This window comes from Gorilla gorilla, chromosome 11, assembly GCF_029281585.2.
Source record: "Gorilla gorilla gorilla isolate KB3781 chromosome 11, NHGRI_mGorGor1-v2.1_pri, whole genome shotgun sequence".
In the NCBI taxonomy this organism is placed as follows: Eukaryota; Metazoa; Chordata; class Mammalia; order Primates; family Hominidae; genus Gorilla; species Gorilla gorilla.
In genome coordinates this window covers 133,476,164-133,491,623 of record NC_073235.2, presented here as the reverse complement: position 1 = coordinate 133,491,623, position 15,460 = coordinate 133,476,164, and the positions used below count along the sequence as shown (strand labels likewise).

The 15,460-nt window shown below is 38.1% G+C and overlaps 2 protein-coding genes across 2 annotated transcripts in view; one reads left to right on the top strand and one right to left on the bottom strand.

Annotated features, from left to right (window-relative positions):
- CAB39 (calcium binding protein 39) overlaps positions 1 to 14,690 on the bottom strand; it is a 61,093-nt gene extending 46,403 nt beyond the window's left edge. Inside the window, exon 1 of the mRNA XM_031008590.3 lies at positions 14,557 to 14,690. Coding sequence (XP_030864450.1) covers positions 14,557 to 14,670 — 114 coding nt within the window. The 5' untranslated portion in view covers positions 14,671 to 14,690. The remainder of the gene's footprint in view (positions 1 to 14,556) is intronic.
- LOC129531972 (translation initiation factor IF-2) overlaps positions 14,635 to 15,460 on the top strand; it is a 48,061-nt gene continuing 47,235 nt past the window's right edge. Inside the window, exon 1 of the mRNA XM_055379733.2 lies at positions 14,635 to 14,713. Coding sequence (XP_055235708.1) covers positions 14,669 to 14,713 — 45 coding nt within the window. The 5' untranslated portion in view covers positions 14,635 to 14,668. The remainder of the gene's footprint in view (positions 14,714 to 15,460) is intronic.

Below are 15,460 nucleotides of genomic sequence, written 5' to 3'. Positions count from 1 at the left end.
TGCTATGAAGAGGCTACTCCCTTTCCCCCCTCTTAAAATATGTCAGCAAACTTACTCCTCTCATGAAATGAGTGAATATAGCTATTCAACCCTGTGAACACAAGCATTCATCGTAAGGAAGGGAACCACCTATAAGCTGAGCAAGGCAGCCATACCTCCTTTATATAGCATGTGGTGGGCGAACAGTGTGTAAATAGTCCCCACACACACCACATCTGTTTGGTTGTTGGCAGTGACAGACTAAGTCCCACCCCACCCCTGCCCCCAGTTACCTAAAAATAAGGATGGTAACATTAACCGCTTTTTTAAAATGTAAGAAAATTAGTTTTGTATGAATTCTTTTAAAAGAATTAGTCTCCTAAGAGACTAATCTATTTGTATCATACACAATTCTTAATGTGGTAACTATGTACCATATAAAACAAATACAAATACCAACATATAACAAATAAAGGAATAAACACTCAAATGTTATATTTATCATTTTGTCTGTGAGATCACAAGAAATGGATGGAAAAAGCCCAGGGACATAATGAATAAAGTGGAAAAAGGCATAATTTTACCATGGATTTGGCAGAGCTAGGTGTGAATTCCGTCTTTGACTCTAATATAATGAGTCAAAGTAATAAGCCTAGTAAATAACAGCTTTCTTCATCTGGATCACGGGAAACCAGAATCAATTCTATCTCAAAATAAGATGGGGGACTCTATACAAAGGCACCTTGCAAAGTATGGTGGTATATTGATGTAAGGCTATGTCAACAGTGCAAAGCTTGAATTCCTTCTAGAATACTTAACTAAGTGGTCACCTAGTCCATGCCAATACCTCTTCAGAAACAGAAAACTTGCTGTCTTCTGAAAAAGTCAGCTTCCACTTACTGTTTTTCCTAATATCAAGACAAAATTGGACTTCTTGTTTTATTTCCACTCATGGGTCTGAATTCTACCTCCTGCCACGATCAGTTCGAATCCTTTTGTTACATTATATGGTCTCCCAAATACATTTTACTAAGAGCTACTCTGCCCTACAACATTACTCTGCTCAAATCTTCTCCCTAGGCTGTACCTCACATCTTGAGGTCATTCAACTGTTCCTCACAGTAGAGTTTTGAATTTCTGTGTCAGCCTGGTCACTCCTCTCTCGGCACACTGCAGTTTCTCTACATCCTCAAGTGTGGACTTGCCCACACAGAGTAGAAGATAATCGCTGAATTTCAATAGTGTATTTCAAGTATTGCAATCTAGCCTTCCAATGGCCTTTCTGGGTGCTTTATGGTTTCTAAGCCACATCTGCCCCAGTTGGTACATGAACAGTCTTTTTTTATTCACTACTGAGTTATAAATGACATACAATGAACTCCACATATTTAAAGTACCTAATGTAACACACACATATATATATATACACACCCATGAAACCATCAAGATAGTGAACACATCTGTAACCACCAAAACCGTAACCACCAAAAGCTTTATGCCCCTTTGTGGTTCCCTCCCTCTACCATGCAACCCTTCCCCTACACATCTTTATCAAAGCTAAAGCAACCACTGATCTACTTTCTGTAATTATGGATTAACTTTGTTTTATAGAGTTTTGTGCAAATAGAATCATATACTATGTGCTCTTTATAGTCTGGCTTCTTTTGTTCAACATAATCACTTTGAGATTCATCCATGCTGTTGTGTACAGCAACAGTTTTGTTTTTTTTTTTTATTGCTGAGTAGTACTCTGTTACATGGATGTACTACAGTTGGTTTATCCACACGTCTGGGCTATTTACAAATAAGGCCGCTATGAACATTTAGGCAAAAGTCTTTTCATGAACATATATTTCTTGTTCTCTCGGGTAAATACTTAAATGGCTAGATCATATGGTTGGTTCGAGTATGGTTTAAAAAGCTGCCAAACTAGGCCAGGCGCGGTGTCTCACGCCTGTAATCCCAGCACTTTGGGAGGCCGAGGCAGGCAGATCACGAGGTGAGGAGATCGACACCATCCTGGCTAACACGGTGAAACCCCATCTCTACTAAAAAATACAAAAAATTAGCCAGGCGTCGTGGTGGGCACCTGTAGTCCCAGCTACTTGGGAGGCTGAGGCAGGAGAATGGTGTGAACCAGGGAGGTGGAGCTTGCAGTGAGCCGAGACTGTGCCACTGCACTCCAGCCTGGGCAACAGAGTGAGACTTCGTCTCAAAAAAAAAAAAAAAAAAAACCTGCCAAACTATTTTCCAAAGTAGTCATACCATCTTATATTCCCACAAGCAGTTCCAGCTGCTCTGTATCCTTGCCAACATTTGGTATAGTCAATATTTTCCATTTTAGCCACTCTAATAGCTGTGTAGTGGAATCTCCTTATGGTTTTACTACACAATTTCCTAATGATTAACATCTTTTCAAGGGCTTATTTGACATCTGCCTATCTCCTTTGGTGAAATGCATATATGAATATCTTGCCCACTCTTAACTGGATTGTTTCTGTTAAATTCTGAGAATTCTTTATATATTCTAGATGCAGTCTTTTATCAGATATATGCTTTGCAGACTTTCTTCCAGTTTGTGGTTTGTCTTTTTCATTCTTCTAACAGTGTCTTCTGAAGAGCAGGTTTTAATTTTTATGAATTCCATTTATCATTTTTTTTAAAATGAATTGTGCTTTTTGCATAACATCCAAAAATTATTTGCCTAACCCAAGGTCACAAAGATTTTCTTCTGGCAACTTTATAATTTTAGGTCTTACATTTGGCTATGTGATCCATTTTGAGTTAATTTTTAAATATGGTATGAGGTCTGAGTCCTATCTTTCTGCCTACTAAATAGTTTCAGCACCAATTGTTGAAACAACTACCTTCTTTCTGCACAACTGCATTTATGCGTTTGTCAAAAATCAATGTTCCACACATGTGTAGGTCTATTTCTGCACTCCAATCTGTTCCATTAATATATCTGTCTATCTTTGCACTGACACCACACTGTTTTAACAACCGTAGCTTTTTAAGTCTAGAAATCAGATAGTGTGAGCCCTCCAACTTTAATTAGTTATTTTGATTACTCCAGGTCTTTTGCACTTCCATTCAAATTTTAGAACAAACTCTTTGATTTAAAAATCCTGCTGGAATTGCACAGAATCTCTAGATACATCTGGAGAGAAGTGACATTTTAACAATATTGAGTTTTCCAACCCATGAACAACATGTATCTCCTGCTTATTTGGGCTAATTTCTCTTAGCAGTATCTTGCAGGTTTCAGTGTACAACTCTTTCACTTCCTTTGTCAGATTTATACCTATTTCATGTTTTTATGCTATTCTAAATGGTATTTTTAGCATTTCATATTTTTTGATGCTATTCTAAATGCTAGTTTTTTTCTTTTTCTCCATTCTTTTTTCCCAATTACACCTAACACTCTTGAATACAAGGTATTTTTAAATTTCAATTTTGGACTGTTCATTGCTACTATACAGAAATACAACTGATTTCTGTATATTGACCTTATAACCTGTGACTCGCTAAACTTATTTACTAGTCTACTAGTTGTGTAGATTCCTTCAGTTTTTCTATGTAGATGATCATATCATTTACAAATTAAAAGTTTTACTGCTTTCTTTTCAATCTGAATGCCTTTAATTTATTTTTATTGCCTGACTGCATAGGCTAGAACCTCCAAGTACGAAGTTGAATAATTGTGGTGAAAGTAGATATCCCTGTCGTCTTCTTGATCTCAGAGATAACATGACTTAGCCTTTCACCATACGTATAATGCTAGCTGTAGGATTTTTGCAGATGCCCTTTATCAGCTTGAGAAAATTCCCTTCCTCTATTTCTAGTCTGCTGAGATTATTTTTTTTTATCAGGAATATATGCTGGTTTTTTTCCCCTTTTCATCAATTGACATGTACTTTTTCAATATAGTGAATTATACTGATTAACTTTGTAATGTTATACTAGCTCTGCATTCTAGGAATAAATCCCACTTGGTCTATTATTCAATTTGCTAAAATAGAGAAATTCTGCATCTATGTTCGTGAGACATATTAGTCTGTAGGTTTTATTTTATTGTAATACCTTTGTCTGATTTGGCGATGATTATAATTCTGACCTCACAGAATGAGTTAAGAATGATTTCTCTTAAATTTTCTGGAAAGGTTTACATAGAAATTGTATTATTTCTTCCTTAAACATTTGGTAGAAATCTCTAACAACGCCATCTGGGCCTAGAGTCTTCACTGTGATAAGGAAGGGTATTAACTACATAGGGCTATCAGGTTATCTATTTTTTCTTGAGTTAGCTTTGGCAATTCGTGTCTTTGGAGTTTGTCCATTTCATCTAAGCTGTTGAGTTTAATGGCATGCAGTTGTTCATATATTCCCTATTAACTTGTACAATCTGTGGTAATGTCACTACAGGAATCTCTCACTCCAGATAATGGGAATTTGTGTTTTCTTCCTCCTGGTCAGTCTTAGCTAGAGTTTATCAATTTTCTTGATCTTTTAATTTTTTTTTTCTATTTAACTGATTTGTTTTGATAGCTATTTCCTTTCTTCTGCTTACTTTGTATTTAATTTGCTCTTGTTTTTCTAGTTTTTAGGGTAGAAACTCAGACTTTTCTTCTTTTTAAATATATTTTAACATAGATATTTAGTGCTAGAAATTTCCCTGAGTAAAGCTTAGCAGCATCCCACTAATTCTGAGATGTATTTTTGCTTTTATTCCACTCAAACTACTTTCTTTTTTTTTGAGACAGGGTCTCACTCTGTCAGCCAGGCTGGAGTGAAGTGGTGTGATCTCAGCTCACTGCAGCCTCCACCCCTGGGCTCAAGCGATCCTCCCACCTAGGCCTCCCGAGTCCCGGCCCTTTTTTTTTTTTTTTTTTTTTGTATTTTTAGTAGAGACAGGGTTTTGCCACGTTGGCCAGGCTGGTCTCCAACTCCTGAGCTCAAGTGATTTGCCTGCCTCAGTCTCCCAAAGTGCTAAGATTACAGGCATGAGCCACTATGTCCAGCCTCAAACTACTTTCTAATATCTTCTTTGATCCATGAGTTATCTAGAAGTACGATATTTAGTTCCTAAATATTTTGGGATTTTCTAAGGATTTTTCTGTTATTCATTTCTAATTTAATTCTACTGCAGTCTTGGAACATCCATTGTATAACTTTATCCTTTAAAATGTACTGAGACCTTTTTCTTTGACCCAAAATATGGTCTACCTTGGTAGATCTTCCATGTGAACTTCAAAAGAACGTGTAGGTGTGTTCCACAGTTGTTGAGTGTTCTATAAATGTCAATCAGGTCAAGTTGGTTGACAGTATCATTCTGGTCTACCTAGAAAATCCTTGCTGATTTTCTGCTTGCTTGTTCTATCAATTATTGATAGTGGGGTACTGAAATCTCCAACTATTAATTGTGTATTTGACTACTTCTTGCAGTTCTATCAGGTTTTATTTTGCTTTAATTTGAAACTCTGTTATTAAGTGCATAAATGTTTAGAATTATTATTATCTGTTGGAACATTTCACCCCTACTTTATCATAAAATGACTTTCTTTACCCTTGGTAATATTCTTTGCTCTGAAGTCTATTTTGTCTGCTATTAGTACAGCCCCTCCAGCTTTCTTTTTATGAGTGTTAACAAAGTTTATCTTTTTCCATTCTTCTTACTTTTAACCTATTTAAGTTGCTAACTGTAAAGTACATTTTTTAATAGGCACCATATAGTAGGGATTCTTTCATCCAATCCGACAATCTGTTTTTTAAATGGGTTATTCAGACCATTTATATTCAATGTGATTACTGATACAGTACATCTGAGTCTATCATCTTACTATTTGTTTTCTATACCACATCTGTTATTTAATTCCCTTCGTCCCTTTTCTGCCTTTTTAAATTAATCAAGCGTTTTTAATGATTCTGGTTTCTTTTTGACACATGGTCTGTTTTTTTACATACAGAGTCATACTTTTATTTGTACTGTGTTTTGTCAATTAATATTAACCATTCCCTTTAACCACTGACCCACCACCTCCACCTAATTGACCCGTTTTTGGTGCCTAATTTAGTCACCCATAGAATGTGCTATTCTCCTCCAATTTTTGTCTTTCACAAACTTGGCTAATTAAACCCTTTAATTCTCTTCATATAACTTAATCACAATGAATGTCAGCTTAGACTTGAGAACTGTCCTAGATCACCAAAACCCTGCCAACAAGCTCACAGTGATTCAATCATCACATCCATTAGTTATGATTATTTATCTAATAGGGAAAAATGTCCCCTGATCACCCTTAACTACAGGGAAGATGATGAACATAAACCTATATGGACAATACCAGGACCACCAGTAAATATCTCTTGAGAAAGGACATTTACCTTACTACTTTTGTGGGCAGTAGCACTGAAAAGAAATATAATACAGTAGTTGGCCACCATCACAGAATCCAGAGAACATACCTAGCTATGGTACTCTCTCCTCAGTCACAAATTCAATATATAAATTCTTATAAGTCTTAGCAATATCTGTTTTAACTAATTCAGATAAGATTAAGAATTCAGAAGAGAACAAGATGACTGTGTTTCATGTTATTAGTAACTCTGTTTTTGATTCCATTTTCAATAAATACAACTATTTGTTGAGTTCTATCTTTGAAAGGCTGATGGTCTAACAAGAGGAAAATAGTAAGCATATATCATTATGTATAGTGCACAGGAAACTAGAACAAGATAAGGGGGAAGAGGAATGCCACATGGTAGGGTTGCATTTTAAATAGAGGACTGGGTGAAAAATGGCACTTGAGCAAAGACTTGAAAAAGACAGGAGGTAAGCCAAATAGAGCACTAGGGAAAGAACCTTCCAGGCAAAGGAAAAAGCCAAATGCAAAGGTCTCCAACAGGCAGGAGTATGACTGGAGTGCATGAGGAAAGGAGACCAATGTGGTGAAGAGTATTAGGAGACAAGATCATAAAGTCATGGGCCTCATTGCTCAGGGCAGGAGTTGGCATTTATTCTTCTGTAAAGGAACAGACAGTAAATATTTTAGACTTTGCAGGCCATATAAGGTCTCTGCCTCATATACTTTGCTTTTTTAACCAACTCTGTAAATGTAAAAACCATTCTTAGCTCATGAGATTGATAAAAATAGGCCTTACAGGATTTGCCTGCAGAACTTACTTTAGGCCCCTGTTAGGACTTTGACTTCTACTCTAAGGAATATATTATTTGACTCATGTTTTGAAAGAATCACTATGGTTGTAGGGAAACCAAGGGAGACCAGTGAAGCAGTGAGCAGGACACTACAGTAATCCAGGACAGAGAAAAGGACAGCTCAGTGGGAACAAGGAAAATGGGGAGAAGGGATTAGACTCTGGACTTTTTTTTTTCTCCAGATAAAGTGGATAGATTTGGGGAGTGAGAAAATAGTCATGGGTGACACTTAAGACTTTTCGCCTGAAAAACGGAAAGGATAGAGTTATGTTAATGATGAGCGTGAAGAATGTGAGTGGAACAGGTTTTGAAGTATGCATTTTGCTTCAAAACAGAGTAGAACTTCTATCTGTAAAGCTTCAAAATTATCCTGCTGTGATCTGAATATAATTGCTTTAAGCATGATTTGGGAAGAAATGACAATTTTAACTATATTCCATATTTACGTCTAATAACATAGACCAGGTAATTCTTGTACCTCTGAACAACATCCTTGAGCTTTCTTCATACAGGTTCGGCGTACTTCCTGATGAAAATGTTCCTGGACATCTAATACTTATTTTTTTGCTGCTATAGTGTATGAGCTACTTTCTTGTAAAATTACATTTTCTAGATATGGTTGGTGATATGATTGGGATATCTGCTCCCTCCAAATCTCATGCTGAAATGTAACCCCCAGGCCAGGCATGGCAGCTCATACCTGCAATCCCAGCAATTTGGGAGGCCAACTGGGGTGAAGCTTAAGCCCGGGAGTTCAAGGCCAGCCTGGGCAACATTGTGAGACTCAGTCTCTACAAAAAATAGAAAAATTTGCCAAACATGGTGGCACATGCTTGTAGTCCCAGCTACTTGGCAGGCTGAGGATTGATTGAGCCCGGGAGGTGGAAGCTGCAGCAAGCTATGATCGTGCCACTGCACTCCAGCCTAAGTGACAGAGTGAGACCCTGTCCCAAGAAAACACATAACCCTAGTGCTGGACGTAGGGCCTGGTGGGAGGTGTTTGGATCATGGAGGTGGATCCCTCATGAATGGCTTGGTGCTCTCCCCATGGTAATGACAGAGTTCTCACTGTGAGGTCATGCGAGATCTGGTTGTTTTAAAGACTGTAGTACTTCCTAGTCTCTCTCTCTCCTAATAAACTCTCGTTTTTCCCATTAATTATCTTGTATTTTGTAAATGTTTATAAATACCTCTACAATAATTTTCCCCTCTTTACTTGCAATAGGTATATTCTTTATTTCTAAACCACTTCTTTATGCATTGATTAGAATTTCCAGAACAATGCTCAACAGGTCTCAAGCACCTGGGTTTATAGTCATCAGATTTTCAGTATGACATCAGTTGTTTTTCACTGTTTTCAATCAGTGATTGAATTTTCATCTTTCCATTGTTTTCAGGTCTCAGTACTCTCTTCGTCATTTGCATTAGTTGCTACTTCCTTTTGAATCCTGATAAGAAAGTGAACTGGAAATTCCAGGGTTCTTCCCTCCTAGTCTTAAACTATTTCAGCATAAGTAATTTGCATGGACTGCTCTTCAGAAATGCCTCATTCCTTTGAACTAAAATTTATTTTTAATAAATTCAAATGTTTTTCTTTGTTTTGTTTATCCTAATAGCGAAAAGTCTATTCTTGTTCAATGCTGGTTTAGGGCAGGAGTTCTCAATCTCAGCATTGTTAACATTTTTTTGGCTAGATAACCCTTTGTTGTGGGGAGCTATTCATTCCCTGTTTAACAGCATCTCTAGCCTGTACTAACTAGATGCCAGTAGTAGTATTCCCCTAGTGTTACAACCTGTAATGTCTCCTGACATTACAAGTGTCCCCTTCACGGCAAAATTGCTCCTGGTTGAAAATCACTCATTTAGTCAAGCAGATGATGTGGATTCCATCAGAGACTAAACTTGCCTTCTATCATTCAAGACTCATTTTCAATGTCACCTTCTCAACAAGACTTTCCCTACATAACCTACCTAAATTAGGACATTCTCCCTACCTGCAGCCACTCTCATACACAGTCTTTTAACTATCATAGTACCTTTCAAAGTGTGGACCCTTGAGGTCCTCAAGACCCTTTCAAAGCGTCTGTAAGGTCAAGGCTGTTTTCATAAGACATGCGCTTCCTCCCTCTGTATTGCTATTTATACTGATGGTGCTGACACCATCATGAACCAAGCATGAACGAAGGCAGTGACGCCAAACTTTAATAGCAGTTATTGCAGTCTTCATCACCGTGCACTCAGTTAAAAAAAGTCAGTCCATTGGGAGGTCGAGGCGGGCAGATCACGAGGTCAGGAGATCGAGACCATCCTGGCCAACATGGTGAAACCCTGCTCTCTACTAAAAATACAAAAAAAATTAGCTGAGTATGGTGGTGCATGCCTGTAGTCCCAGCTACTTGGGAGGCTGAGGCAGGACAATCTCTTGAACCCAGGAGGCAGAGGTTGCAGTGAGCCAAGACTGCGCCACTGCACTCCAGCCTGGCGACAGAGCGAGACTCCGCCTCAAAAAAGGAAAAAAAAAGGTCCAACTTAAGAATGTTCCTGAAGCAGTAAAAATTTTATTAAATCTTGACCTTTGAATATACATACAATATTTTTAACACTTGGAGTTAACAAATGGGATGTACATATAAAGTACCTTTGGCTCCTTATAGAATGGTTATCTTAAAGAAAAGCCCTTGTGTGATTATTTCAGCTATAAGTTCAACTAACTGCTTTTGTTACTGGAAGACAGACAGACAAACTATTCAGACTTGAATTATCCGGCAGTTATTTTCTCTAAAATGAATAAAATGAACCCGTCACTTCAAGGAAAACGACCAACTATATTTGTTGCCAAATCTGAATTCTGAAATTTGAATAGATCATGAATAAGCTTGACCACATTCCAATACTTAAGACTCTTCTAATGAGATCAGTGGTGTTATTTAAAAATGTTAATTTTTATAATCTGCATAATGTGTCAACATCTGGGAGATCTGTATATGTCAGTGATCCAACACAGATGCTCCTCATAAACTGATGATGGAGCTACATGCAGATATACCCATCAAAACTTGAAAATATTGTTAAGTCAAAAGTGCATGTACTACACACCCAACTCACAGAACATCACAGCTTAGCATGGCTTACCTAAAATGTGCTTGGAACACAATAGCCTATCACGGGCAAAATCCTCTTACCCAAAGCCTATTTCATAATAAAGTGTGGAATATCTCATGTAATTTATTGAATATTGTTACAAAAGTGAAAAACAGAATGGTTGTATGGGTACTCAAAGTATGGTTTCCACTGAATGTATACCTATTTTGCAACATTGCAAAGTTGAAAAATCTTAAGTCGGGGACCATTTGTACTTTCTTTGTTTTGTTTTTTTTTTGTTTTTGAGACAGTCTTACTCTGTCACCCACGCTGGAGTACAGAGGCACGATCTTGGCTCCCTGCAACCTCTGCCTCCTCCGTTCAAGCAATTCTCCTGCCTCAGCCTCCTGAGTAGCTGGGACTATAGGTGCGTGCCACCACACCCAGCTAATTTTTGTATTTTTAGTAGAGACAAGGTTTCACTATGTTGGTCATGCTAGTCTCGAACTCCTGAACTCAAGTGATCCGATCGACTAGGCCTCCCAAAGTGCTGGGATTACAGGTGTAAGCCACCATGCCCAGCCACCATTTGTACTTTCTAAACAACCAAAACATGTTATAAAATCATGTACTGGTAAAAGTTTCGTTCAAAGTATGTAGTTTAATGTTCTGTAATGCAATCAAGAAACCACCAATTGCATGGTATTAAATATTTTACATTATCTGAAAGGCTATTAAAATACTGCTCTTTTTTCTAACTACACAGCTGTGAGACCAGGTTTTCTTTTTCTTGTCTTTGTTTTTTTTTTTTTTTTGAGACAGACTCTCGCTTGTCACCCAGGCTGGGGTGCAGTGGCACCATCTCGGCTCACTGCAACCTCTGCCTCCCAGGTTTAAGCAGTTCTTGTGCCTCAGTCTCTTTGAGTAGCTGGGACTACAGGCGTGTGCCACCATGCCTGGCTAATTTTTGTATTTCTAGTAGAGACACGGTTTTGCCATGTTGGCCAGGCTGGTCTCGAACTCCTGGCCTCAAGTGATCCACCCACCTCGGCCTCCCAGGGTGTCAGAATTACAGGCGTGAGCCACCATTCCCAACTTTAAGTATACATTTTCTTTATATACTTAAAGCAAAATAATGTTTGAGCAGTTTGATTACAAACATAGCTAAGATAAGCCAGCTGTTTTCTATTAAGCCAGACACTGAGATTTTCAAAACTTAAAACAATGCTACACTTCTCACTAAATTTTTTGTTTTGGACAATATGGTTATTTTTCATTAAAACACATTATTTATAACTTGTAATGAGTTTATTACTTTTAAATGTATTAATAAATATTGTTAAATTTTTCAGTTTTAATTTATAATAGGGTAGCATCAATAGATAACACACCTATACTTACACGAATCTCTTTTGGGTCCTCAATAATTTAAGAGTATAAAAGGGGTCTTGAGACCCAAAAGTTTAAGAAATGTGCTCTATCATCACATCAGTACATTCTATTGCTTTTGTGGCACTTGCTGCCAACGGAAATTCTTTTTCAGCTATGTTTACTTATTTACTGTCCAGCTTTCTTAATTAGAACGGAAGCTACGAAAGAGCAGAGACCTTGTTCATCTTATTGAGTATTATATCCCCAGTGCCTAAAATCTGACCCAGCATTTAGGTGTTCAGTATGATTCTGATGAATAGAATGAATGTAATGAGTAGACAACATATTTAGCCACAGACAAAAGATGAACCATTTTTAATTTATGGGACATACACATTATCCTTTCATCAATTTGCAGTTTTAGGATAAGGATTAAGGAATAGCCACTGAGGGCAGTTCCAGCAGACATGTATCATGTCTACTCTGTGGGGTCTGCTCTCTCCCGACTGCCTCTAGAGGCCAGTCTTGGGTACCTCTGCTCTTTGCTGGCTGTTAGCTGCCTCCACCTGGTGCAAAGCCTGTAGGGCCATCAGGACTGCTGAGTGCTTCCTAAAGTTGAAGATGTCCAACTGCGAGAGGGAGGTCAAGTTATGTGCTATTACCCTCTGAGTTAGTAGATGTTAATGTGGTTCAGTCAAAAGTCCCCTCTAACTTCTTGAGGTCACTTTGTTTCTAGTTTCTGGAGCTAAACTTCTCATATTTTTATATCCCCATTGACCAATAAAATGAGAAATGTACTTGAATCCTGTGTTTACAATACCACTTACCAGCCGGGAACGGTGGTTCACACCTGTAATCCCAGCACTTTGGGAGGCTGAGGCTGGTGGATCACCTGAGGTGAGGAGTTCGAGACCAGCCTGACCAATATAGTGAAACCCCGTCTCTACTAAAACTACAAAAATTAGCCGGACATGGTGGTACGCACCTGTAGTCCCAGCTACTCTGGAGTCTGAGACAGAAGAACTGCTCGAACATGGAACGTAGAGGTTACAGTGAGCTGAGATTGTGCCACTACACTCCAGCCTGGCTAACCAAGCAAGACTCCATCTCAAAAACAACAACAACAACAACAACAACAAATAAAAAACAAAACAAGTATCACTTATCTTACCCAAGGAAGTTCTCTTAGAATCTATATTCTCTTATTGTAAATTATTTCAATTAATCTAGTTTCCCAGTCCAAAGGGCATTAGAAACATTGGACAGAACGAGAAAATGCAAGGAAGCTGGGTAAGCTTAAGATCAGCCAGCAGCACATACCAAAAGATAATAAGCAATAAAGGGAAATACAGACAGAACAGAAATGATAACTCATAGGTACCGAAGCCAGGACCATTTAGAGTAGGAATAATTAGTTGTATACTCCTCAAACTCACCTGAAAGCATCCATACTACATTGCAGTATAATCCTTATGACAGAAATCCCAAATCAAATAATGATTATGACATTCTAAGAGGTTACAACAGATACAAGTGATACAACAACTATGCTGCTTAGTTACCCTGAACTAAGGTACCACCTTAGTTCCAGTACCATCACACTCCAGCCTGGTATTATTAATGGTATGTCATATTTTTTACTGTTAAGTACTTACATGTGAATAAGTGTAAGAAAATGGCTGCTTATCGGTAGCATATAAATTCAGAGTCAGGAATGATGATGATGCCACAGAACCAGAGACTATGACATTGGTGGCTGAGATAGCAACATCTTTGCCTTTTGATACTTCAATGTACACAAACTTCATTTAATGCAAATTTAAAATATTGTATAAAATTACCTTCAGTCTATGTATATAAGGTGTATATAAAACATAAATGAATTTCATATTTAGACATGGGTCCCATCCCCAAGATCTCATTATGTACATGCAAATATTCCAAAGTAAAAAAAAAAAAAAAAAATCCAAACTCTGAAACACTTCAGATCCCAAGCATTTTGGATAAGTGACACTAAACCTCTACAATTTACTTAGAGAAATAAAGATCAGATCACGAAGATCCTGTGTGTTACAAGAAGAATCTACACTGAAAATGTAAAGCAGAGATTTTTAGAAAGTGCAGTAAGAAGGCTACTGCTAAAATCACAAAGAGTACGAACAACTTCTTCAAGAAGGAATGGAAGTCAGAATTGAATCATAAACAATTTAGGGAGTTGAACAAGATTTAGTTAAAAATTATATTTTAGGGAAGAGAGGGCAAGTCACAAGTGGGATGAAAGTTGGGTTTTGGATTGTGGTGACTGGGTAGATGGAGGCATTTGGCATGGATACGCTGAATACAGGAAGAAAACCAGGAGGGGTGTCCTCCCAGGAAGATTGTGGGGAAGAACCAATTTCAAGAATCAGGTAACTGTGGCACTTATAGCTCTCAAGTTGCCTGCTTGGACGTCTTTCGAGTATACTTTACTTCCTTTTGTTCTTGCTCTAAAACTTTTACAAACAAACCAACCAAGCAGATAACTGATAACTGTAATCCTAGCACTTTGGGAGGCAGAGGCGGAAAGATTGCTTGAGGCTTGGCGTTTGAGACTAGCCTGGGCAACATAGCACAACCGTGTCTCTACAAAAATAATTAGTAATAATAAATAAATAAATTAGAATCAAACACTTCAAGATGAAATAAACACAATTTAAATAAACTCGAAAACCTGACAGAACAGTTAGAAATCTATTTGTTAGACGAAAATACAGAAGAAAAAGTATGTTGCAACAGCAGCATATGTTGCTTTTGGATGTTATTTTTTAAATCCAAAATAAACCCAAATTGGGACTTACTGATTCCTCACATAAGGTGTCTTGCATTTGCTAATTAAGATATTTCAAATATAAATAAAGCCAAATCCATACCTTTTCTGCTTTTTTATCAGAAATGTCTTGCTTTTCCAGAACAGCCATGCTCTCCTTCAGATTCTTCACAATGTCTGCTGGAGATTTGTGAGACTTCCCAAACGGGAACGGCATGACGGCAGCGGCAGGGGCCTCCGCTGCACTCCGCCTGTGCTACCTGGAACACAGCACAAGGTTCATGTGAGCAAACACTGGGATCAACGGAAGACAGACTTTCTAAATCCTAATCTGGGAAGAAAACCCGTGTTTAGGCAAGTCATTTTACATAACTTTCAAAATCAGTAGGAACAGGGAAATCCACAAATATATGCAAGAAATGATAATACACAGATGTCTTAGAATTACAGAACACTGTATTTTTCAAAACACTTTGTTTTTCTTTCCTTCAAATCAATTGCTCTCCTAACCACGCAAATGGGGACGAACATGCTGACTGATGCTGCTGAGGTAGAGAGCAGCAGCTCCCACTCACAGGGCAACTGCTACTGCCAGGCCTGATGCTGAGCACTAGAATTCATCATTTCATGAAACCCTTTCTAACAATCTCCTGCTCCTATTTACTGGTGAAGTTTAGCAAGGTTGAGCGTCAGGCTCAAGGTACTAAGTGGTCAAACAAGCTCAGATCTGTCTTGATCCAAAGCGTCCTTAATCACCACACTGTACATCAAATTGATAGTATCTATTTTACAGCTGAGGCAACTAAGGCAAAAAGTTAGGTAGGGTGTTTAGCCAAACAGCACTAGCAACAGCCTACTATCTAGGTCTCTCCAGATGCTCTTTTCCCGGTGTTCACGCTGCTCCTCCTAAGCACCCCAGTGGGCTGCCCTGAATATGGCACACACTTTCTCAGCACACCCATCCTCTTATTCAGGCAGTCACAGGGTCTCAGAGCTAGAGAGAAGCC